This window comes from Macrosteles quadrilineatus, unplaced genomic scaffold, assembly GCF_028750875.1.
Source record: "Macrosteles quadrilineatus isolate MER2022 unplaced genomic scaffold, UCM_ALF_1.0 Scaffold_6__1_contigs__length_79288215, whole genome shotgun sequence".
In the NCBI taxonomy this organism is placed as follows: Eukaryota; Metazoa; Arthropoda; class Insecta; order Hemiptera; family Cicadellidae; genus Macrosteles; species Macrosteles quadrilineatus.
Window position 1 is genome coordinate 48,030,480 of NW_026542599.1, and position 26,302 is coordinate 48,056,781.

The window sequence follows — 26,302 nt, forward strand, 5'->3', positions numbered from 1 at the left end:
CACTGACTTTCAGAACATACAGGAAATAATAATTTTATTGAATAATGCAAAATTTAATTCAATTCTTTTCTTTTGAAAAATAAGTTTGATGCCATTCTAACCCTCCCGTTTGCCCATCCACCATGGCCTGGGCGTGGATCTAAAAATAATTATTTCCTTTTCCTAATCAGTAATCAGAGAAAAATGAGCTTTTTCATACTTATGTCTACACCAGAGGAAGTCTGCACACTAGTTTGGAGATTCTTCATCAACTTGCTCTGAACAAAATCCCTTCTAAACAATAAATCTTTAACTAGCCTCTTTGATTAGTCTTAAAATAAAAATTTTCATTCATCATACAGGAAAACCCATGAGACCCACTTATAAACGAATGTGGATTAAATCCCCCGTCGAACAGGTTTAGGTGACACGTAGACCTTAACAGGTTTACACAGGTCAATGCAGCAAGGTTCCTGGTTATGAGATACGCCTGGTTCTAGCTCAGTGAGATCCATGGCGAGTGAGATGTCTACGTACAACGCCTCCGTCCACACCTGGTGGCAGATGAGGACAGTAGTCATCAGTCGGTAGTCTTGGGCCAGCACTGAGCTGTTCTCTGAAACAAAAGCCACACAGTTGAGCCATGTCAGGCTACAAACTCAGACCTACACTGGGACCATTTGGGGCCCTCTACCGAGGATTTTTATTTTGAAAAAGGTGATTTGGAACAAGTTTTTGCACTATCCTGGTAACAATAAATAAGAATATACCCAGCAAGATTTTTACACCAAGACTAAAGCTGAAAACCATTGTTGGGAAATAACTTTTAAAGCAAAGCTGAGTAGAAGAAAAATGAGCTGGTTGATGAGGATGAATTACAAAGGGTGTATCTATTCGGTTATGTATTTTGTGTGATCTACAAGGCTTTGACTGTGTACTGCCTGGGGAACAATAATTTCCCAAAACTGCAATTTCTTTTTATTCTTATTTAAACAACCATAGGAAAAGAGTAGTAAAAATTTACTGTTCACATAATTTAGGAGGTAATAAGGGAAGAAATCTATCCTTTGAATCAAATTGCTCAATAGCTGATGTTTGCCAAAGTCAATCAGCTGAAACATATACACAGGGTTGCGGTTTGTATGTGATGTGCAATGGGCCTGAGAGTAAATATTGCACCCCTCTGCACCTACATTGAAAACAGTGAACATAGAGCAAGTTTAATCCAACTGACTTGACATTGTATAGAAAATTAGGCTAACGACAATGATTTTAGAATCTACTGATAGTAAAGAATATAACTTATGGTAGAGGGAAAAGCAGTTCTGAACACTAAATATGGCTATATACGAGAGCTATCTGAATAGTTCTCCAACGTTTGGATGTAAAAGTTTGCAAATGTGCCTAAGTGACTTGGTGCATAAGTGTGAGGGAGTTTGCAGTCAACCCATTTGTAAGGTGTAGGTTGATGCACCAATCAGTTCCTATCAAGCCAGTCATTAAATATGAAACCTTGTTGTGGGTTACTGTGTTTCAGACTACCAGGATTTTGTCTTTGGTAGTCTTAGAATCGTCCCCAGTCAGTTGGGCAACATTACTTGACCTACTCAAAAACATTTTGACTAATACCGGACAATTTTGTTCGTATACAACTCCAACTCACCACTAGTCTCCAGGTTGAGCAACCTCAAATCTGATTTACGAGGTACAATCAGCTGTGTCTGCTGGTCCGGGTATTTTACTTTGAGCCTGAGCGTGTTGGTGTTGTGGAGGCTGTACAATTCTGCGTCCAATGGAATCCCCATGACCAGTCCTGCGGTGAACTTTAGAGCAGAATCTGCGCTGGCTGATGGCATAGACATCACTGCATGGCACATCTTTACCTAACATAACAGGAGTTGTTACTGGATTATATGATATTTAGTGGAAGGAATTCCCCAACAGAGTGGAAGTTCTTTGGGATAGTATACTTTAACTACAAGATACAACTGTGTCCACACTGAAGTTGATTATTCAATTATAAAAAAAAGTTTTTGTTCAAACATCTCTATTGATCAAAGGGAAAACCTTATCTGACTCGGCGCCAGTAGGCTTACATCAGTGTGAGGCCTGGGAGGGTTGGACGGTGCTGATGTTTGCAAGAGAGGCAACAACATCCTCGCCACTGCGCCAGGCTTAGCCTCCTCTAGTGCCGCCGTGCTTTTGAACACCAGCAACGTGAATGCATCTGGCGCTATACCATGCTCACTCAGGAAACGCTGTGTTTGTTCCACCTGAAATGCAATTGTGATGTGAAATTCAAACAAAATTTATAATTAATGAGCATACATGAATAGATCACAAAAGTAAAAATTGCACTAATTACGTGAAGAAGGCAAACTTACTCTCTAATTGAGAGGAAGAGAAAGTCAATTTAGAGCAGGGGAAAATCAGCTGATTGCTTTTCTCTTGCTCTAAATTAGGGATTAGGAAACAATTAATTTCTTTAAGATCATCTGTTAGCAAAAATAAATAGCTATTTAGTGTACAGAGAGATAACCCTTTTAACCGTTCATTATATATGGAAGATTAATCCCTGAAACAATCTTTGTTTGAATTTAACTTGAATTTAAATGAGACTATTAAACATGTTACTGTAAAAACCTTTGTAATAGTTTAATTTATTTCTACACTTTAGTTGACTTCGCTCTCAATTATGCAACTAAAGCTATGTATGAAGGTTACATACCTGTGTTAGGAAGTGATGACACAAGGCCAGGGCAGAATGGTTGCTGGCCTTTACCACATGGACCAGCTGTAAGGCTAGAGTCTTCACCTTGAACTGCTTGACCACTGCTCTGTCTGCCGGCCTCAGACCAGTGAACAGATGTTGCAGCCTGCCAAAATTCAGCAGGGATAACATGAATCAAAATTACTATCAGATGGTTTTTAAAGGAGGTTGTCAGTTTTACCAGTTGAAAAAAAATACCAAAACCAAGAATTAACGGAAAATGTCAGTTTTAGTTTATCTGTTATTGTGCAATAATTTTGCTGTGATCGCAGCAGACAGTGGAGATTTCTTTGTGTAGTGAGGTTCAAGATTTTGTGACGATCGCAGGAGACAATAGTGATGTCTTTGCAATTGTCAGAGTTGTTGAAAATGTTGATGCAATCACAAAAGACGATTATGGCATCGCAGGGGATGGGCTAAGATTTTGCTGCGACCACAGAAGACAACGATGATGTCCTTGCAGTTGCAGGGGATGTTGAAATTTTGTCACAAAAGCGATAGATAATCACGATAGTGCCTCAATCACAAATTATAGTAATGATTAACGCACGCTACACTAAATGTATGATAACTAAAGCCAATACCAATACTGCTCTTCTATGCCAGTAGAACATGTGTTAAAACATTGTTATAGTGAGTGCATAGGAAAACTCATTATTTTACATAAAAAATCTCTGTAACAACATAAATTTACCATTCCAACAATCAACTTACTGATAATTTGTGTGGCTGAAGTTAGTTATAACTGAGTGTGGTTATTTCATCTTATTCAAAACTGAAAATAACAAAAAACTGATAATCTACGTCTCAACCAAGTGATAGATCATTTGCTACAGATATCATCTTATTGTGAATATTAACAGTTCGCGGGGTCAATTATGAACACCCGCTTTGATTTTTGTACTTTTCAAACCTCAATAAAGAATCAATTAATCTTTGTTACCAGCCTAAAATGGACTTTTCAATCACTCAATTGTATTGAGGGTTTAAAGTAAAAGCTGTGTCATTTCAACAGTTATTCACTTGTTTTGCTCAACTTACTTAAAACAATGCTGCATCAGCTGTGTTATGGAGTTCCGCACAGAGTTGGCCTGCAACGTGTTGGCAGCATTGGAACACCACATCTTATTGGCCAACACCTTGCTCATCAACAGCTGGCTGGTGATGTACAAAGCGGTGAACTGAGCGGCCCCTGACACCTGGGTAGTGATTTATTGATTTAACAACAAGTTTAATAAGGACTAGTAAAAAAAAAAAAATTATAATAAGGAGGTAAGTAGAGCACAAAGGCTTAGTGAAGGAAATTTCTTGAGGAAACCTAAATGGGAAAGAGTTTACTCTGACATAAAAAACTACATTTCACACATTTTATTATTACATTTTATCTAGAATGTAACAGGTAGGACAGGAAAAAAATTAAATTAGTAGTTTTCACAACTTACTGTAGGATCAATGGTGGCCAACCTGTTGAGGTCTCTCTCGGCCGCTAGCAGTAACTCCATGTGTACCCTGGAGTTAGGAGCTCCCTCTAGTCTGGACAACAACGTCGTGAGAAACTGAGGAGTAGAGGAGGGGAGAGTCTCTAGCTCCCCTGCAGGCAGCGACCCCAGCTGTGAAATAACACAAAAACGTGTCAATTTTATCTAGTTAAAAACCACAAAATAACTAAATTGAATATGAAATACATGGTTAAAGTAGTATTACCTTGAGAGGAGGGACGAGTTGAGGCATTGTGTCTCGCAAGTAGCTGTAGTGCTTCACTGTCGTCTCTTCAAACAGTTGCAACATTGTGGGACAGTGTTTGGCAGCATTGAACACCAAGATCAGGATGCAAATGTCTGTTGAGCGGTCAAGGTTTGTTAACCGAGCATGTTTATTGTCTGATATCAGTGATGAATTATGAACAAGCGCACATTGTGTATTAACATACATTATTACAAGTAATTAGTCAATAAGCAACCACAAAACACGGAGGAGTTTAAAATTTAAATCTGCAACCCCCAAAATCAACATGGAACAGCTTTACTTCATTAAGTGGTTAAATGGCTTATTAGTTAAATCCCTTGATGATCTATTTAAAATAGCAATTAGTGTTGAAAGGATACACGCTGGTTCTTCAACGTCAGGTTCTGCAGTGTCAAAGAACGGATGGATACTGAGAAGTTCTGGTACTAGAGGGAGAGTCAGTTCTGGATGTCTTGATCCCATCCGCTGCATACATTTCCACGTTGATTTTTTGTCCTACAGAAAACCACAATTATTAATCCCAGGGATTGCTTGATTGTTTAACAATGCCTAGTATTATTTATTTGAGCCGATTTTGGTAATTGATTTCTCAAAATTATCTATACTTGTGGTGATGAGGACTGTGGTCTTGTTCATTTGAGACTTTTAATTCAATATCGATTACCCAACCTTGACGACTACAGTGCTATTATAAGATTTTGTGCATATTTTTTAGATGTCTTTTGCAATCGTAAAACTGTAACATAACCCACCAGGGAAACAGAAACTAAGATTTTCCAAATCAAAGGGCCCAAATAAATAGTTATACTATATTTCTACTTACTTATGTATAAATTGTACATATTAACTGTTTAAAACCAAGTTATGTTCATTATGAAACTTCACAAACCTTCCTAATACCTTTTTACAATATTTGTTTATGTTATGTCTACTGTGCATCTTAATTTAATCTAGAACTAGAATAGCTTCTGAAATCGAGAACCTAAGTCAAGATTTTAGATTTGCAATTAAGTTAAACTCTTTACTAATTTCAATGACATTTTTTTCAAACCATAACATTTAAAAAAATCTAAATTTTAAAAACCTATTTTGGAGGACATAAACATACTGTAAGGATATTAATGTAGCAACATGCTTGATTGGAGTTGTAATTTACAAAAAAACTTCTTAGACTTTTACCGTTTATTTTAGGTGTGCCTTTTTCATTCTGACATGATCGAGTGAAATTCATGATCAACACGAAAGCCTTGATAGAGGATATACACTCTCAATCTGTAGTTCTATCTAGAATAGAAACCTATGTTTTTGGCGGCCAAGGAAACAAAAACCTATGTGGCCTTAAGATAGCTTTGGTTGATCAGTGATATTGGTTATTAAACCCATTAAAGCTCTTCTCCCAGGTAGCAACACATGCCAGGTTATGTTTTCAGTCTCAGTTGAGTTATCCTTGCATAAATAATATACCATAACACAGAGATTTGTAAAAGTACCACTTCTTCAGTAGGCTACAGCAGATACAGTCCTATACAAGAACAATTACTGGGTGACCTCTTTACAAGGTAAGCTAGATGAACCCAGTATCCGTTTAAAAACTTCCTGTAACAGCCACACGGCTTTGCGTTAAAACATGACTTAATGTACTCAGTTACCTGAGGATATTTCTTCAGATTGTCCAGCAAACTCTCCACACACATCTGTAGGCAGCCCTTGGTGGACAGTGTACATGCTGCTAACATCCTGTGTAAGCCTTCCCTTACGTCCATCGACACATCCTGTACAACATTGTGATACAGGTTTACCGTAAGAGTTGGATTGAAATTTTGATTCACTAAGTCTGTTTTAGAAATGGTGAAATGGAGGAATACACAGTACAAGCCCTTTAGAATTACATTTACCCTGTCCAAAAACATAGTAACATTTTTCCTAAAAGTAACCAAAGATTGGGGGTTTGTTAAATCACACATGGTTTGTAATCACACATGGTTTGTAATAGCTTAAACAGCAGATGTAGTTGCTGCACATGCAAACTGCGGGTCTGAGTCTGCACAACATTGCCAAATACTTTCTCATTACGACATGAACAGCTCCCTACTTTAAGCTAACTTCACGGTTTTGTTACAACCAACCTCAAGAGCTCCAAGGATAGTCTCCAGCTGGTCTTCTCGCAACACTGTATGTCTGGATATCTTGGTAAGACTGTCTATAGCTTTGATCCTCACATCTTCTATCTCGTCGTTGAACATGTCCACAAGGAAGTCCAACGCCAGGTTGGCAAACTGAGGGTTGTTGAGCGACAAGGAGCAAATTGAATCCACCGAAGCACTTCGCACCTCTGGGAATGATTAAATACATAAGATGATAGATGGAGACAATTTTATCTAAACAATTGTAAATTTTTCTACCTATACTGTGGTGCATGGTCAAAAATAGTTGGTCCAGAGGAGAAAGGGACTCAAATAAAAATAAACTTTATGATTAGAACATTTTGGTTTACAAGCTATATCTAGATAATTTGGTACCTACCAACTAAAGAGATGTTGATACAAACAAACTAAGCTTAAGTTTGTTAAGCTTGGATTTTTTGTTGAAGGTTTTGTCATTACCATGACATATCCAAGCAGAGGGAGAAAATTTTTCCTGAAAGAGTTTTGTACAATTTTTTTCATTACTCAACCACTTGACTTAGGAATAAGTTACGTTTCTAAATGTTTTAGCCCAATCCAAGATCAAGATGGATGGTGAATTAGTAAAAACTGGAATAAGTTACGTTTCTAAATGTTTTAGCCCAATCCAAGATCAAGATGGATGGTGAATTAGTAAAAACTGAAATAGTTTTTTGACGTATATATAAATGTAGACCTTGTGGTTAAGGAAAACCCCATAGATTGAGGTGGGCAGGACATATAGGGAGAGGAGGAGAGCTATTGATAATCAAGAGATTTTTTCCATATGGGAACCTGGTTTAAAGATCACTTGACATACTAATGAGGTTAAGCCTAAGTTTAAATGTAAATCGATAACTTAGCACTACACTTAAAGCAGAAAATAGAACACAGAGTCGAGTGGTAGTGATGAAAACCTATTCTACTGCGGTTCATATGGTCAGAAGTAAAGGTAATATTGCTCTACCAAATCTTACCTAAGAACTCATCCTCCAGACCGTGCACAAAAGCACCACAAGAACCGCTAGATATAAGGTTGATCTGTTGAGCGTCTAGTAGCTCCTGTGGAGCATCGTCTGCCCATCTCTTGCCACTGGACCACTCGCCAGACGTTACGCTCTCCCATGCTCGCTCATGAGCCGATCGCTTCTTCTGTTAGTAAAAACTTGTTTCAGTAAAGCTTTGTAAATGCTCATGATTAAGTTTTTGTATACAGAAGATATTCCATCTTTATGGACCTGATAGCCATTTTAATACCTCCTAAATAATGCACATCTGAACAATGCACCTACCTCTTTTAACCTTTTTGCCCATCCACATAGACTAACCGCCCGTGCGTGGATCGTATACAGCAAAGCAAGGAGTCAGCCGGTACAGTACAAGGGTGATCTGTACTGATAAAATGTTTTTGGCAGTGACCAGGATCCGAACCCACGACATCGCTGCCTTGGGCCCGAAGTCCGCGATGCTACCGACTGAGCCACCGACTCACTAAATTCTATTCTTATAAGTTGAGCAAATATTACCAGTTGATTGTAAAATACTAAATTAGATACAGACAAAAATCATGGGACTACAATCATAATTTTAATCTGATTATTCCTTACCCTCATGTTTGAAAACAGTTTTTTGTCAAGAGTTTGATGCAGGAACTTAGGGCTAACGAGTGTAAGATTCCCGAGCAGTTGTGCGGCTTGAGTCCGTACTCTCATGGACAAGTCGTTGACGGCGTTGCAAATCTTGCCGAACGCATCGTCGACCAGTCGTAACTCCTCTTCAGTATCTGCCAGCATTGTCGGGCTATATGACAAAAAGTTTGCATGTTATTGGAATGACTGGACATGTCTCTAATGTTTGGTTTTGTTAAAGACTAGGCCATATTTGTTAAAGATTAGGCCTATATATCATTACTAGCTGTACCCGCGGGCTTTGCCCCGTTTAACTTCCACTAAGCCTGTGGTTATATTGGCTCTATTCATGAAAAAAATCTGCTCAATTGGTCAAGTCATACATCATTGAGATTATAGTGTGCAATCAAGTAAGTTGTCATTGCTTTATTGAAGCAAAAGAAGACAATTTTTCCTGAAAGAGTTCTGGATAACTACTAACTAGCTTTGTTATTGATTCAGTTAAGTTTCTGAAACAACAGCTCGGAGAGAAATAACTTGTAAAAAATACTACACTGGTGAAAATTCGAGGTTCTTCGAATTGTCTATCCCTCACTGAGACGAATTTAATTAAATTTTACTGTTAAGGTTGCTAAAGAATAAAAAATAAACCAATGGTGAAATTGAGTGGTTTTGTGAATGCCAAATGTTAGATAGAACAAAGAACAGAAAAAATAAATCTAAATGGAAAGTTATTTGGCGATCACTTAACCTAAAGCTTTATGTATCTTACTTCTTTTTGATTAATTTGATTCTTTTATGTGGAGACATAGAAGAAAACCCTGGGCCTGAAAATAGCAATGATGTATCAAAAGAAGAGTGTCCGTTTTGTAAAAAACATTTTTATAGACTTAAGTCTCATATCAAGGCAACTCACGACAATTATTATATAACAGAATCAGATAATTTAAGAAAAAGTAGAACCAGAACCTGTAGTTATAGTTCCACAAAATTGTGGTATGAACTTAGAGACTTCGAGATAGACCTTTGGGCATCAAATTGTTTGCAGCTACCCCTAAATTGTGTATTTATTCCTCCAGCTGTAGTACATTTGCTGCGTGTGGGAAGCGAAAGTTTTGTCCTTAAAACAATCAAAGATGAAATGAAATTGTCAAAAAGTGAATTTATTTTCTTAATAATAAATAATAAAACTAATGAGGAAAAGGAGAATGCTTGTCATTGGTCTCTGTTGATCTGTGACGTATATAAAAACACAACATATCATTTTGACTCAAAATCTCCATCCAACAGTCAGATTGCCAAGAAAATGACCGAAAGACTGAGTAAATGCAGCTTGGGAACTGATGAGATTAATATGTTAGAAGTAGATTGTCTTCAACAACGTGGAAGAGTTGAGTGTGGTGTGTACTGCCTACATTTTGCAAAAATTGTTTGTAACAGAATAATAAACAATAACTTAACCATATCGGACAAGATGTATAAACAGGATTTTTTTGTAGGTAATATCTATAATGAAATTGAATGTCTAAAAAAACAGAGTTTAAATGTCCCTAATAATAAATGTCTAGCAACTAAGATTAGAAATAAATCGTTGGAAGGCATAAAGCAAACCTCAGCTGAAGATCATAAATTTCAAAAAAGTGAGGAATGTAACAGTAAAGTAGATCAATCAAATTATCAAACTTGTGGCGAATGCGGAAAACTCTTTAAAAGCAAAAAAGGATTATCTCTCCATATTTCAAAGAGCCACCACAATAAACATCGTGATATAATTCTAAACAAGTATTGTCCAGAAAGCTCAAAAACACAGTCTCCAGACAAATTGGATGATAAAACAAACAATATGTCAAGCAAAGTAAATAGCGAAAGTGATCGCATAAACAAGGATCTCGATTCTTGGTTAACAGTCTTCAATGAAGAACAAACACACTTTGAGTTATTCTCTGAAAATTTTGATAAGTTTTCCAAGTTTTTATCTCACGCTTTACACAATCTTCCTGGGCCTAAACATCCTTCTTACAGGTTTTATAAATTAAGGAAAAAGAAACAAGACTATCCTCAAAATAGTAATTATAAGAAATCATCCAACCCAGAAAGGAAAACTAAAAACGAAAGGAAAAAGAGAAAAGAAAAGTATGAATATGATCTGATCCAATTTGAATACTATAATAGGCGTAGGAAAGCTGTGAGAAGGATAATCGGAGACGGTAATAAAGGATGTGAAATTGATCTAAAAACATTACACAAAGGTTTTACCACACGTTTCTCCAATCCAAATGAAAATATGAAAATGTCATATAACAATGTGGAAGACACAATAGTGAAAGACTTAGATTCGCATTATAATCAAAAAATTACTGTAGAAGAAGTCGTGAGAGCAATAAATGCAATAAAAATTGACACTTCTCCGGGACCTGACAATATATTAATGAGAATTGTAAAACTTAAGAAAGTAGCAAAGATCCTCTGTTCAATTTATAACACAATACACCTTACAAACCAGATACCTTCATCATTTCAAAGAGCACGAACTATTTTAATTGATAAAGGTGGAGACAAAAAAGAGGTTAATAACTGGAGACCAATCACAATATGTTCTGTATTAAGGAGGATATTAGAAAAAATATTGGACAAAAGACTAAAAGAATATATCAAATTTAACCAGTTTCAAGGAGGTTTTTCTAACACCCCTGGTTCCCATCTTAATACAAGTATTCTAAATGAGGTATTGAGATCAGCAAAATCAAAGAAAACCGACTGCTGTATTATGTTTCTGGATATTGAGAAAGCGTACGACAATATCGGCCATAACCACTTATCCTCAGTCTTGCAGGAGCTACCTATTCCTAGGAAACTGATTGAAATAATAATTAAACTCCAAATAGGCAATGTTACAAAAGTTGAAACTCATAGAGGGAAAACAAAGGACATCAAAATACAAAGGGGTGTAATGCAGGGATCTCCATTGTCACCCACTTTGTATAACCTATGTATTGACCATATCCTCTCTGAAATGTCACAACATGCCGTAAGTGAGGAGCTAGGGTATAAGCTATGCAAGGACATGCCTTCTCTAAGTATTCTAGGATTCGCTGACGATACCATTTTAATTGGTAAGAATAGAGAAAGTGCTCTTGTATTATTCGATTCGATTTGTGACTTCTTCAGAGAAATTGGATTAACTATAAATATATCAAAAACTAAAATTATTAACATTGAAAAAGGTAGATTACAAGAGGAAAACTTCCAAATATGTTCAAAAGAAATCAAATCTATAACATTTAATGAAAAAATTAAATACTTAGGAGTAAATTTTTCTGAAAGCATAGTATTTGACTCTGAAAAAACAATTAGTTCATTGATAAACAAAATTGAAAAATTAACATGTTCTCCTTTTTTAAGGTCTGAACAAAAAATGTATGTATTGAATGATAATATTTGGCCATCTTTAATATATCCTTTTCAAACCGCACCAATTAAGAAAATTACAATGAAATTCTTTGACGATGTTGATAAAGTGATAAGATCAACAACAAAGGAAATCTTAGATCTTCCAAATGATATGCCAAATTCTATGTTTTATACAAGTACTAAAAACAAAGGGATTGGGTTATGTAAATCAATGTGGGAATCATCAATCCAACATATAAACATATGTCGCATATTAAAACAAACGGGAAACCCCTACTTACTTAATATTCGTCAATTTGACGAAGAAATTAGGTTTTGTCTGGAAAAATTGAATTTAAGTATTGAATTTATCGAATCAAAACCCAAGATACTGCGAGAAACCTTACGAGACTTAGAGTATCAAAATTGGTGTAAACTTCCATACAAAGGGAATGGGGTGGTTCTTTTCAAAGAATGTAATAAGATCAATATGAGTTTGGCTAGAGGTTGTGGCCTCACAGAAGCTGAGTTCAAACAATACTTGAAAATGGTCGGAGACGTTATTCCTCTTAGAAGTCTTCATGGGAGATCCAGGGACGGGAACCAGTGCAGGCATTGTCCTGTATCTGAGAAATTTACTCTTGAAACTCTTGCCCACGTCCTTGGAAAGTGCCCATTTAGTAGTCTTCTACGAAATACCCGCCACCATACCATCAGAAAAATCATAGCTGATCAATTCAGAAAGAAAAGTTACGAGGTCTATGAAGAGGTCACGGCTATAGAAGAAGAGGGCTCTGTGAGGCGGAGTGACATCATTGTTATAGACAAGGAGAAAGATTTCGGTCTCATTATAGACCCAACAGTTCGTCTTGAGACAAATGAAAATCAGCCACAGGAAGTCCATGAAGAAAAAGTAAATATTTACAAGAAAACTATCCCATATTATTCAGAGAAATATAAAATATCAAAATTCGAAGTATATGGACTACTCATTGGATCAAGAGGAACAATTCCTCAACAAGTTGAGAAATTTTGGAAGAAATTCAAGTTGGAAAATCAAGTGCTATATTTAATATCTTTAACAGCCATAAAATTTTCTATTAATATTATAAGAAACCACCTATATAACAACTATCATAATTAGGTTTAATCAAACTTGCAAAATTTAATGTAATATTATTCTTTGTTCTACAGCAGACTACAATGTGTAGTAAGATTTCAATTTTTAAAATAAATTTGAATTTATATACATTAACAGTCATAATACACACCAATTTCTTATTTAGTAGACCTTGACTATTTTCAACAAAAAAACAGATGTCTCTATAAATAACAGTTATCTCCCATGTTCTGTTCACACCATGTGTAGTTACGTTTGGGTGCGCTAATGTAGGCAAAATATAACTTTTATTTCAACTAATTTAAATTCCTTCTGCAGGTGACAAGTTCTTTTTCAAAATGGATGTTATTTTAACTAAACAGCTGATTTAAAAAAAACTATTTGTTTTTGTTTCTACTTTTCTTTGTTTACTTAAGCAATTAATGCAGTGAAATTGATATAAAGGATAGGTATAGACGGTTTATTTAACAATGTCAGAACTACGTCGACATAACAAATTTTTTGGTTGGTAAAGCAAATGTCAATTGGTGTCAGTGTAAACCATTATTTGATTCATACCATATCTCAGTACTACTGTATGGTTCAGAAACTTGGGCCCTGACCAAAGAACTGAAGACCCTTTTTGGCCTTTTTGCTGGGTTTGAGAATAGAGTATAGAGAAAATATATGGGCCATTTCGAGATAACGGCGGTTGAGATACGAAAGAACAAAGGGATAAGAGGATTGTCTAAACACCCAAATATATGTGTGCTTTCCAGAAGTAAAAGGTTCCGATGCGGATGCACAGGCTATGCGTGGCGGAGAGAAGATATACATCAACTTTACAAATCTATCCCAAGGATTATCACAAGTAAGACAACCACTTGGGAGGATCAAGCAATGAAAGACTTCTCCAGACGGGGATCAACATTAGAAGAGGCAAGGGATAGAAGAGAATGGGAGGCCAAAATCCTCTTAAGGTTTCCGTGGCCACTGAGGTAAAATAAGGTACGGTAAGTGATGGTATGCAATGGACTGTGATATGTAGCTACTGTACTTTAAACCAGTGTGTGTGAATCGGCCGTCAATCCCACTACAAGGCTTTTCAAATCAACACAATCGCTGTTATACTGTAAAATTATCGGATTTAAAATGCATATTGCATCGGCCTATAATCGGATGAAAGAAATAGTTGGTCACGTGATATTTGTTTACAAGATAATTTCCTAATTAAAACTGCCAGAATTTTTCTTTATGCGTCTAAACTAGGTCTAGCTGTTCTGAATTATATTCAGTTTTCAACGACTACTTGATTCCCGTACGTAGGACAGGCCAATAGCTAGTTTACATTTTAAATAAAAAAATTTAGTATTTCATCTTTTAAAACTCACTGTTCCGGATATGTGATTGCCAGCAAGTATATCAACTGAAGAGCTGACCTTCTAACTATTTCATAATCATCCTTCAAAGCTTCGCAAGTTTCCTTATAGAGCGAAGCCGGCAGTTTCAATCCTCTATTGTGAAGAACTACCTGTGAAAAGAATAAAATGTTTGGCTTGAATTAAGTTTATTACTGTGTAGCAGAGTACATCAAATGAACTGGAGCATTAGCAGGAGTAGGATTTCAATTACTTCTTTTATGGTACCGGTAGTTTAACCGAAAAGGTGTCTAAAAAATTAAAAAGTTTCAATTAGATTTATTGAACCCCTTAAACATAAATTAACTATTCCATAGCTTTAATTAGTAACAAAATTGTTTAACTAGGTTCCCAAGGCTGGGCAGAGTGGATCCACTGTGAGCCAGCCTCCCTTGCCCTTATGTACGACGTCACTATAACCTCCATGTAGGGGTGGCAACAATGGATCAGAACAATCATGTTTTGAAAAAAAAAATTCGCATAAATATAATCGGCAGAAATCGATGTTTTTATTGCAATATCATGAAGCCATAGCTCAAGATTTGGTTAACTGACATTAATTGAACGTTGTATCGAGGTCTTTCGGAGACACAAGAAAATCACCATGTTTTAAACTTGTAACCTGGTTGTATACTCTTTATAAATCGACAACAATAGGCTATAACCTTACCTAATAAATCAATTGATAAATAATTTTGATCTATGAGATTGCCACAAATATAAATTTACAACTGTTTACAACAGCTAATTTTTAACTCCCGAGAGACTAAAAATAATTTTTACTCCCTACAGACTAAAAATGATTTTTACTCCCTAGAGAGTAAAAATGCTACTTTAGACTCGCAACGCATGCATTAAAAACGGCTGTTTGCTGCAGTAAGACGAAAAACTCAATTTAGAGGCCTAAATTAGTGTTATATATACATTGGGACGTAATCTATGCATCGTGACGTAATCAATGCATCGGAAAACCGGGACCAATTTCAATGCATCGGAAAACCGGGACCAATTTCAATGCATCGAATCAAATTGAAATTTAGATGAAATTTCGATGCATCGCACACCACTACTATTGTAACTAAGTTACACCATATTGTAAACTTGCAAATTGATGAATAAGGATAATTTATGACTTTGACTACCGAAAATGATTCAGTTAGACACAATGTTTGACAACAACTACAAACACTTTGGTAAAACGACAGAAAAAATAAATTCTCACCATGGTATTGAAAGCTGTACTGCGCACCCTGGCGTCCTGACTGAGAGTGTAGTCCCCGATGAGACGCAACGTTGTCTCCGCCTGCTGTGTGATGGGTAACAACTCTCCGAGAACATCCAACGCCTTCTGTTTCACAAGGTGACTTGTGTCGCTGAGGTACTGTGATCATAACACCACAACATTTTATAGGCCTACTTTGTTTGAACACCTGAGATCCGGCTAACACGGGACCAAGCCCCTGTCCGGATCACAATTGGGTCAGATAAATCATCCTATTATAAAAACAATAATTTATATCTTATAACGATGTGTAGTCAATAAATCCCCTTGTTCGTTAGCTACAAATTCCAACAGTAATTAACATTTTGACATTTATGTATTTGACTCTGTATCCTAAAAATTCTAGGGATGGTCAAGTCTCGAAATTTCGGGAAATTTTCGGGAAATTTTAAATCTCGTTACACAAGACGAGATTTCTTTTTGGCCAAGATTTTTATCGAGACGAGAATTAAAAAAAAAAAAAAAAAAAAAAAAAATTAAAAACGCCTGCAGAAAGTCAATGCAATACCCGCAATACAGGAGCATGTTGTAGTTGAGTTTCCTTTGCGAAGGCGTTCTTATTTAATTAATTCTTTAAATGTAAATATTACTTTAATTAATAACATTTGAGAAGTTTTGTTAAGTGTAAGCAGTGTGAGGAATGTTTTATTACTATAAAAAGTCAAAACAAGTAACTATTTTATAAAAATTAATATTGCTTTTATTTTATGATTTATTTTATTTTAGGATAAGTTGAACTCTATCCTAACTGATATCACTATGTTTCATACTCGTAGGCATTTTTAATAAGTTAGGCGTGATTAATAAAAAAATGTTATGCTGATGTTTTTTAATAAAAGATTGTAAATATTCTTGCCTATTATCATTATTTTTGTATTTAAACAGTTATCTAACAATGTTACAAAATCAGGTAAAACTTTTGAACGTGCATTTCCCGTTGTGTATGAGAAGGGAAATCCCGTCTCAATCTCGTCTCGAAATTTTATGAGAAATAAAAAATCTCGTCTCGTCTCGTCTCGAACTAAAAATTCCAATCTCGTCCATCCCTAAAAAATTCCCAACTTAATCTAGCAAAATCCTTCCAAAACATTTTAAATCAACTTACTGTATTTACAGGTTTATAACAGTATTCCCGCTATCCTACAATTAGCTTAACAGTACGCTCTTGGTACCAGGGGGACGGTTAAAAGAGGTTCTACTGTACAGTTAATCAGAAATCACTGACTGTTAGTGTTAAGCTGAAGTAGATTTAAAAATAAATACTAAAGATTATTAAATATTACAATAGGCCTATGAAAGTAATCACAAAATGCTTATAAAGCAAAGGGGTCTCTTACTGGACGCTCTAGTTAGTTTAGGCATAGACAAAAAGAAATAAATATAGACTGTCAGCTGTGCTGCGGTAAGCGTATATTCCTGCGCCGACCGCTAGGGGTAATGTGTAGTTACGGCGCACACCGCTGCAGCATCAAGCGCTAGCGACCGTTTCCATAACAACTTGGTAGTTGGGAGTAGTGTGGCCAACTTTTTAGGAATTCCCTGGAATTGGAGTTTACTGACTTATTTAATATTAAGCAATAAATTAATTTAAATGCCATCGTTTATTGTATGTTTTTAACATATATTTGTTATACTTTTGTAGTTTCATTACAGTGATTCAAAGTTACTCTTTATTAATCCATAATTCTAGGAAGTGGTATTGGAAGGTTTTGTTTTATATTTGCAAGGTCAAAATCTAATTAACCAGGGAGTCTAGTAGTCGAGGAAAACGGGAAAGTCAGGTATTAGTATTGGATTTCAAAATGGTCTTGAAAAGTTTGGATTTAGTCTTTATTTTGTTATCAAAGTCGGGAAATTTCATGATTTTACCTCGACCGCGCTAGACAACGATCGCGTTTCCGTGACGGCGCAAGACGATGACGATGTCTACACAACCGTGGGAGATGTTAAACCGCGATCGTGCTAGACGACGTTTTCGTGACCGCGGGAAAAATGATCACGTCTTTTCTACGATCGCGCAAGACGATAATGTCTACATGGCAGCTGAAGATGTTCACGATTTTGCTGCAATCGTGGACGACGATGACGTTTCGGGACCACGGCATTCAATGATGATGTCCACATAGCCGCGGAGGATGTTCATGATTTTGACGCGATTGCAGAAGACAATAATAGCGATATAGTAAGCATTTTGTTTGCAAGAGTGGTAGTGCTGGTAACAGCTGGCGAGTAGTCGACGATGAAACCGAATAGAATACCGATAACCGATAACGAACGGCGATAACGCTCTAGCGGCAGATCGCAAAACCTTTCTTTGACAGTCTATATTTACTCTATTGTCTATGGTTTAGGCCACACATTTTTATCAGCTGAGAGAAGTTTAAAAACACTGTTTAGATATGTACAGTTTCATTCAATTAGGATTTTTTTCAGAACAATGTGTGATCTTTTGTTGTAGTAGGAAATCCTAATCCTTTTTATTCAAGTACGCTACTTCAAATTCAATTTTTCATTTCTAAGAGACATATCTAAAGTACCGGTATATCACCTGTTTGGCCAAGGCGATGAGTTTGTTATGCGCTATCGTGTTGTCAGGAGTGAGTTTAACCAGTCTTAACAGTGTTGCCAACCCCTGTGCTTTCACATGATGTGAAGTTTCCTTCTTCAGCAATCCCAAAGTTTCTTCTGTTATGCTCTGAAAACAATGTTTAGGTTTATTCGTGGGTATCACTACTCATGTTTCTTAACATCTATACAGTAACACTACACTATGATTGAAATTGAATTTAATGAAATGCTTTATTTCTGTGAACATGATATATTTAGCCTATGGAAAATGTCAATGAACTAAGACCTAGAGTAAAGTTGTAACAACACATAATTTGTTTGTTTCTGACACTCCATGCATGGAAAAGAAAAACCAAACAACACTTGCAGAGAACTCTAAACTTTAACTGTAATAAATTAAAAAGCATACTTACAGGTTAACAGGAAGCTCAAAGAACTTGTGGATTGAGTAAAGTGGATTATTAAGTGGACTACTTTGACTTAACAACTAAAAAGCTCAAGGCTCACACAAAACAGTAATGTTGTGTCAGGTGATCTAATTTTGTTCTGAGATTGGCGAAAATTACAGTAAATCCATAACAAACTACACACTTGACCTGTTCAAAGTAGCAGTGTCAACTTCACCTTAAAAAAACAATGAATGGCATAATGAAGGACGAAACGATGGAAACTAGCAATTAATAATCACTTAAGTAAATAATTATTAGAGTCATAATACTCAGCAATGCAATCAATAAGAACAGGTAAATAACAAATAAAATACAAGGGGCATTGCTTGAAACTATCAATGTCCCTAGAGTAATATTCCTAATCCAACCCAACATTCATTAAAAACTGAGTGAGCCTCAAAAATAATTAGATAGGCTTCCGCAGTCGATTTCAGAAAGTAATAAATCTTCGTCTTCGGGTGACAACCACATAGATGGTGAAAATGATTTAGTTGCTGACAGTTCATACAAGATGTGAAGGAGTGTTTGGTACCTTGAAAATAGCCTGATCATTACATCCGAAACATCGGCAACTTACATCACTGATGTCTCAATCATTATCCAAACACCAGACTTTTCTCTTCGAGGCAAAATAAAGTTTTCATACCTGGACATCAGCTCCCTGTTCACTGCCAATGTCGGCGAACACAGATAGAATTTTGATTCTCACAAAAGATTCTGTTTGTTGCTGATAGTATTCAACGAGTTTCTTGACTGCAACAGCAACATCTTCCTCCTAGAGTACAAAAGATATACTGTCAGGTATATATAGACCTAATCTGTATCTTTCACTTTAACTACAGTAACCTCATCATGTTCGTAAATAAAATTAACACGCATAGTTTAAAGCATGATGAAACTGAATTGGTATAATCCATTAAGGTTGGTTAAAAAACTAATTACCCCCACCACAGCAAACCTGCAATCTATCTGAATTTCCATTTGCCTGATTCCATTTACTAAAATGTAAATATGTTTTACTTAAGCTTGTCAGAGTTATTGCCTGATTTTATAATTAATTAGACTAGTTAACCACCCGTGCTCCGCCACGGGAATATTGTCAGCAATAAAAGAAATAATAATTAACAAATACTGTTTATCTTTGTATTTTGTTTAGGGGTTGTTTAATTTTTTACATGAAATAGAACTGATAGTTTGCCTGTATAAACCATTTTATGTTAATCAAACCGATATATTATTTTAACCAAATGAATGTTTTATATTAATTCGAGTTTCATTTGAAAAATAAATAGTATACAAACTGGGCAATGCTGATAACCAAATAAGCAGCTATTTATGCTATTTAGATAATTTGCTCAAGTATATTCCTATATTCGTCGTTTTTTTTCATTACATTTGTTGTATGGAATAAAGATAGTCACTTAGCCTACATGTAAATCAGCATCAGCAGTTGGTCGCATTTCACGAATCTTTGACCCATACTGTGAGTAAAAACTGTGTTTACGTCGTATATATAAAGTTGGGCATACTTTGTTCAATGTTAGAGGCTATTAACGGTCCAATTTGATGGAAAAGGAGTCGTGGATTTTAAAACTATGTAGACTACCACTACCAGAAAAATGTTGATTCAAGTGAGACTTAGAACTGGCCATTTCAAATGCAGATTTGTATTATATTTTACTCAAATAGTTTTTTGTCTCTTTTGACCCTTAATACTTTTTTATAGTGGCTGTGTTGATAAGATTTTCCATAAATTCAAAATGTTGATAATGAGTTCATTTTACCTTCCCCTTGTGACAACATAAGGAAAAAATATTTGTGCCTCAGTTAGTCTGTTCTGACTCAAAATTCATAGATTTGCAGTACTGACAAATCCAATCTAACGACCCCAATTTAAAAAAATGGTATTTTTTAGAAGGGGCTTCCAGAGCACATTTAACACCATCACTGCTCTTAACCTTTTTAGTTCGATGGTTCCCTACATGTTTTTTTTTTTCGTTCTGTATGTCTCTTTACGTCCGGTTAATGATTACTGTACCTTTTCTTTTTCTTTTTGTACTTTTCACATCCTGGGGTAATGATAAAGTTTTATAACGCTATAATGACCCGAGTCAACATTGCCATTAAACATCAAGTCAGATACTTCTTCGCCAGAACCGAAATCGTAAGTCACAGTTTCTCAAGCAACTTCCCTGTGTAGACCTACTCGAAAAAATATAGTTAGGGTATAGTTCACTGATAAATTGTAGTTCCAAATATCCCAGCGTACTCGCCATCTCGAGAAGGTAAAATTTGGACGTCGAACACTGATCTTGAGTAAGATTAATCACTTACGATAAAATGTTTGTATGTTTACCAATCATTAGCAATTATCTGTACAACTTGCAAGGATTACCCTATGATTGTTCTGGTGGCTATAGAGAATAAATTATATTGATCAAAACAATAAGTTTCCGTCCCCTACTATGGGTATTATTTCACATTACATACTCAAACTTAAACTCAATTACCACTTTCCTTCAGATCACTTTGCAGGAAAACAAAAACATTTTTGTGTCCCAGTTAGTCTGTTCTGACTCGAAATTCATAGATCTGAAGTAGGCCTAGTGACAAATCCAATTAACGACCTCAATTCAAAAGAGTTGGTATTTTTTTGTAGGGACTTCCAGAACACATTTAACACCAAAACCGCTCTTTACCTTTTTAGTTCGATGGTTCTCTACATTTTTTTTCGTTCGTCTCTTTACGACCGGTTAATGATTACCTCTTCTTTTTCTTTTTGTACTTTTCACACCCTGGGGTTAATGATAAAGTTTTATAACGCTATAATGACCCGAGTCAACATTGCCATTAAACATCAAGTTAGGCCTACATACTTCTTCGCCAGAACCGAATGGTAAGTCATAGTTTCTCAAGCAACTTCCCTGTGTACTTGAAAAAAAAATCACTGATATATTGTAGTTCCACGTATCCCAGCGTACTCGCCATCTCGAGAAGGTAAAGTTTGGTACCACTGAACGTCTAACACTGATCTTGAGTAAGATTCGTCACCTACTTTAAAAAAAATGTTTGTATGTTTCCCACTCATTAGCAATTATATGTACAACTTGCAAGCGGATTTCCCCATGATTATTCTAGTGGCCGTAGAGAATAAATTATATTGATCAAAACAATAAGTTTACGTTCCCTACTATGGGTATTATTTCACATTCCATACTCAAACTTAAACTCAATTACCACTTTCCTTCAGATCACTTTGCAGGAAAACTAAAACATTTCAAAAATAAGTTAACAAATACACTTTCCTTGATCAAAATCGTGTGTTTATAAACAGAAACTCCAAGTTTAATAATTGCATACTGAAAGTGAGGTTATAAAAATAATAACAAATGTCTGAGAAACATTAAACAGCTGACGAATAATTTATGAACTGTGTATTTTATTCTTCAATAAGAATTGTATTGACTCGACCTTTAAAGGGCTGTAGCTCGTAGCCCTTAGAAAAAACGTAAATTCTAAGGAAGTTCGGCAAATCTACACACTATCCCCTTTAATTTGAGACATAAATCTTGTAGAACGGTCCAGTAATTACTGAGAAAACAGTGTTACAACTGTGTATTAAATATATAGATTTAACAAGTGCTTAGGTTTGCTGCTGAAGGGAAGGAAAAGTGTTTTTTGGTCAAATATTAACAGTAGGTAGGCCTATAGTATGAAATAAATATATTTGCCAAATGTTATCAAAATATACAAATAAACAACCAAACAAGAAAATTTTACTTTATCTCCATAAGGCCTACCGCACATGAGAGACTTTTTCTTGGCCGACTGTCTGGGGGTGTGATGGGGTTGGGTGGACAATCGAAAAGTCGTCAAGACTGTTTGGTCGTTGACTGTGAGTGTGCACACACCAGGACTGTTTAGTCGTTTTTAGAGTGTTAAAAAGATGTATATGACAGAAACCGCTGTCATTTGTGCGTTACTGATCAGATTTTGTACATGAAAAAGTAAAAGAAAATACTGGGTGCATCCAATTTATAGTCCGAGAACCTTGAAAGGCCAGATTTACCTCTTATACTCAGATTTGAGGAAATATCCGCACAAATTTTTCATGTACTCACGAATGAGTGTTGATAGTTTTTGATATTATGTCTGAATGCTCCTACAAAGACTTTTTATAAAGAGGGGGCCGTGCCTCCACTTCATTAATCATTTTATCAACTATTTTGTATCGCAAAACATTTGCACTTGACGCAGCCACAACACACTTGACTGTCAATGTAACGCACACACAACAAAAGTCTGTCAGACTGACAGACTTTTTAGTCGTCACTGCATAGTTGGGAAAGTTAGTCAACATTTCTAACTAGTTAGAAGTTAGGAGTTAGTCCCATAAAAAGTAACTGATAGAAGTTACTAGTTAGTTAGTTTAAAAAGTAACTGATAGAAGTTACTAGTTAGTTAGCCTAGTTTAAAAAGTAACTGATAGAAGTAATTAGTTAGTTGAAAAACTAACTGATAGAAATAAAAGTTAGTTTTTGACATTTGTAGAAGATAGCCGTTTGTTGGACGGTTGTTTTAAAGGGTTTCATATCTAATGAAATAATGACACATCTTGGTTACTATAATTATTGTGTTTAAGTAAATATTAATTAAACATCATCACATTTACATTACATGTAATGTAAAAACATTCATTACTACAACAAAATTTATTTAAATAGCAGGAAGCCATTGTTGCTGACGCTGCGGATCGCTTAGAATCTTAGAACACTGTATGTAGCCTATTATTAATTTTTAATTGAGCTTTTGTAATTATTCTTGCATCCAGGCACAACACATCTATCTGACATGCTGTAGTAACAAGCTCAATGTCATTACTAATGATTAACACGTTCACTGCGGGCGTATCCGATCGGATACGGGCCGAGCGCTGTTCAGACGCTGCCGTAACCGATCGGATACGCTCGGCAATGCCTTTCGTATATCATCGTTTTTGCTCTAGCGTCGGTCGAAGGCAGACCAAATCCACGTTAGCGTGTAATGGGTGACTTGCTTTTTGTAGTGTTGTAGGTTGGTAGTAAAATTTCCCCATTAAATCCCCGTCTGGTAAACTTAAAACTCAACTTGTTGTCCCGTCTTTCTCCCTCCAATTGGCAATACGATCGGACCGGCTACGTTCCAAGCAGTGCTGCTATATGTGAGTGTTTAGCGAACTACGTCGACTCTTGTTATAAAACAGGACATCACCGCACGTTATTTGCTATTCGTCATACCGAAATATGAGAGCCAAACACCCGGCAATCAGGTTTGTTCGACGCTGCGGGCTGCGCCGCGTTGAGGCTACGCCTGCCATTTGATGGCCCGCAGCGAACGTGTTAAGGGTAGTAGAAACGTGATTATGTACGTAGAGTACGCAACTCCTTCATTCACTGTAATGGTAAGACGACCGCGCATCAAAACACGGATGCGACGTTGCCATGTTTCGCTCGCCGCGGCCTTGTATTAGAGGTGGCTGTGCCTAAACACACTTTAAATGGTTATGAGATTAAACAGTTACTATACTAGGCTATAAAAGTACGCAAAAAACAGAAAAAAAAACAAAAGAGATGATAGGATATATAAACAAAACTTTGGGAAACATGGCGAGAGGTGTGACACACAGTGACAGTATCTCTGAGTTAACGCAAGCCCTTAAGATCCTGACTGGATGTAAGGGGTAGTAGGGGAGGAACTTGGAAAGTGAAATCAGGTCAAGGGTTAATTAACAAAACCTAAAATAGTTAAACTTAAGCTATAAAACAAACTTTCAGAACAAAATGAGATATAAAATCAAGTGTGTGTATTGCAATGAGCTAAAGAAGAGATTATTATTTTAATAATAAACTTATTTTGAGAATATAACAAGTTTTTAGCCTAAAGTTAGAAATTTCTAAGATAATTTATGTACCGGTACTCACAGGCAGATGAGGTGTGTCGGATATCCTCAAAAGCAGTTGAAATGCTTCATTGCTTGTCCTCTGTTTTTCTAGTAGTCCAATGAAAACAGAAGCAGCAGAATTATCAACCCATTTCTTTTTCACTAGCCTCAGCTTTTTGAAAGGCTTTACAGGCTGTTCCTGAAATCAATCATAGCTTACATTTTATACTTAGCATATATTACTTCAAACTTGGAGGTTGCTGATGCTAGGCCTATTCTAAGTTCAGATAGTTTCTGGACCCAGATGCTACCTTATCATTGGGCTATCAATTGGCACGTTCGCTACCGAACGTCAACTATAGTTGACACCAGACTTAAAGTCACTGCCCTAACCTGTGGGCGAGATTTTCCTTTTTGGATCAAACTTAGCCTATTAAATTAAACCATAGACAAATAGAATAAAAATATAACTTAGACTGTCAAAGGAAGGTTCGGCTATGTGCTGCTAGTACGTGCTCATGGTTCGATACGCTGCTGTCGTTGGCTCCAGCAGCAGTCTGCGCCGTAACTACACAGCACTCCTAGCGGTGGACGCCATGCTAGGACTATGGTAACCACAGCACTGCTGTCAGTCTATATTACCGAATGTGTAGACTTGTATTCTAATTGTTATACAAAGAAAACCTTAGGTGTACTTACTTACCTAATAAATTAAGTTAATAAGTTAATTCTTTCGCCATTTTGTTCACAGCAAAATTGTTTAGGCTAGCCTACTAAAAAAGTGGTAAGTTAACTTAATTGGATAACTTTTTAAGGGAATCAGAGTGTAAAATAAAAAAAAAAATTACATTATAAAGATTAACTTAGGCCTAAATTAAAAGATATAGGCTGATAGAATAATCTATAGGCTATAATTTATTAATAATTTTTCATTTGAATAAGTGTAGGACAGATAGGCCTAAGTTACTAAGTGCAGCCGTAATTTTTTGTCTCATTAGACCGATGTCAACTAGGCTTAAGTTTATGCCAAAATGCATAACTAATAATGGATTGTCTCAAATGTACGGTTCATTATAGCCTACCGGTACTTAGGCTATCGATCTGGTTAATAGTTGTATGGTAGGAGGGCTTAATTAACCCCTAACTTAATGCTGTTGCTGTGGTTTCCACATGGGTAAGTTACCTAATTTTTTTCCGGGCTGCACTACAAATGGGCCTAGGCTAAATTCTAAATTAAGTCAGGAGTAGCCTAGGCCTAGCTTAACTGTATGCAACTTAACTTACTTGAATGACTTGACTGTATTCAGCTAAAGCTCGTTTCTTAAGAACAGCAGCCATGGCTTACGGTACTAATGATTTTCTTTCAGTTCACAAAACACAATAATTTTAATAAACACTAAGTTAGCCTTCCCCAAACCCTAACAATATCAAGGCCTCGTAACTTGTAGGCCTAGGGGTTTTTGGAACACAGATTATTGCAAGAAAGAATGCACTACAATTAATCGAAGACTAACCAAAAATCAACATTTAATCAATAAAATCAAATCATAATGTAGATCAAACATTATTTAAAATCAAAATACTGATATAGTTTTCGGGAGAAAAATTTTTGTTTAGGTTAGGTTAATTTGACACTTCAAACTGACAATCCGACTCATCCAACTCCGAGTCGGTTCGGTTCGGTTCAGTGTTTATTAGTTTATTTCGAATCGAATTGGAGTAAGTTAAGGGAGTATGTTTTATCATAGATAAAACATGGTTTTATCTATGGTTAAGGTAAGTCGACGAGTCTGCGGTTGGAACGGTTGGGCATTTGGGCTAAGTCTATGACGTTATCTTGTGGTCTTGGTTGTCGTTTCGTTAGGGGCCGTCCACCCTATGGTGGAAGGAA

At 36.0% G+C, this 26,302-nt stretch overlaps 1 protein-coding gene across 1 annotated transcript; it reads right to left on the bottom strand.

Moving 5' to 3' along the window:
- Positions 1-26,023, bottom strand: LOC128997106 (integrator complex subunit 4-like). The gene is made up of 18 exons (XM_054422684.1): positions 25,696-26,023; positions 24,452-24,610; positions 19,138-19,266; positions 18,023-18,169; positions 15,415-15,573; positions 14,166-14,305; positions 8,265-8,457; positions 7,635-7,809; positions 6,622-6,827; positions 6,145-6,267; positions 4,855-4,990; positions 4,454-4,587; positions 4,192-4,359; positions 3,791-3,948; positions 2,708-2,855; positions 2,076-2,252; positions 1,643-1,862; positions 1-595 (listed from the first exon to the last, which is right to left on the bottom strand). Exons 1-18 carry the CDS (start codon positions 25,747-25,749, stop codon positions 378-380), a joined length of 2,844 nt encoding a protein of 947 aa, XP_054278659.1. The 5' UTR covers positions 25,750-26,023; the 3' UTR covers positions 1-377.
- Positions 26,024-26,302: the final 279 nt, after the last annotated feature.

Bases quoted from the DNA above. Each gene is read 5' to 3' on its own strand.
- LOC128997106 (XM_054422684.1), bottom strand. From the start codon at position 25,749: ATGGCTGCTGTTCTTAAGAAACGAGCTTTAGCTGAATACAGTCAAGTC. The intron at 3,949-4,191 runs GTAAGTTGTGAA...ATCACTACCCAG, and splicing joins TGGCCACCATTGATCCTACA to GTGTCAGGGGCCGCTCAGTT. The intron at 2,253-2,707 runs GTATGTAACCTT...ATTGCATTTCAG, and splicing joins GTCATCACTTCCTAACACAG to GTGGAACAAACACAGCGTTT.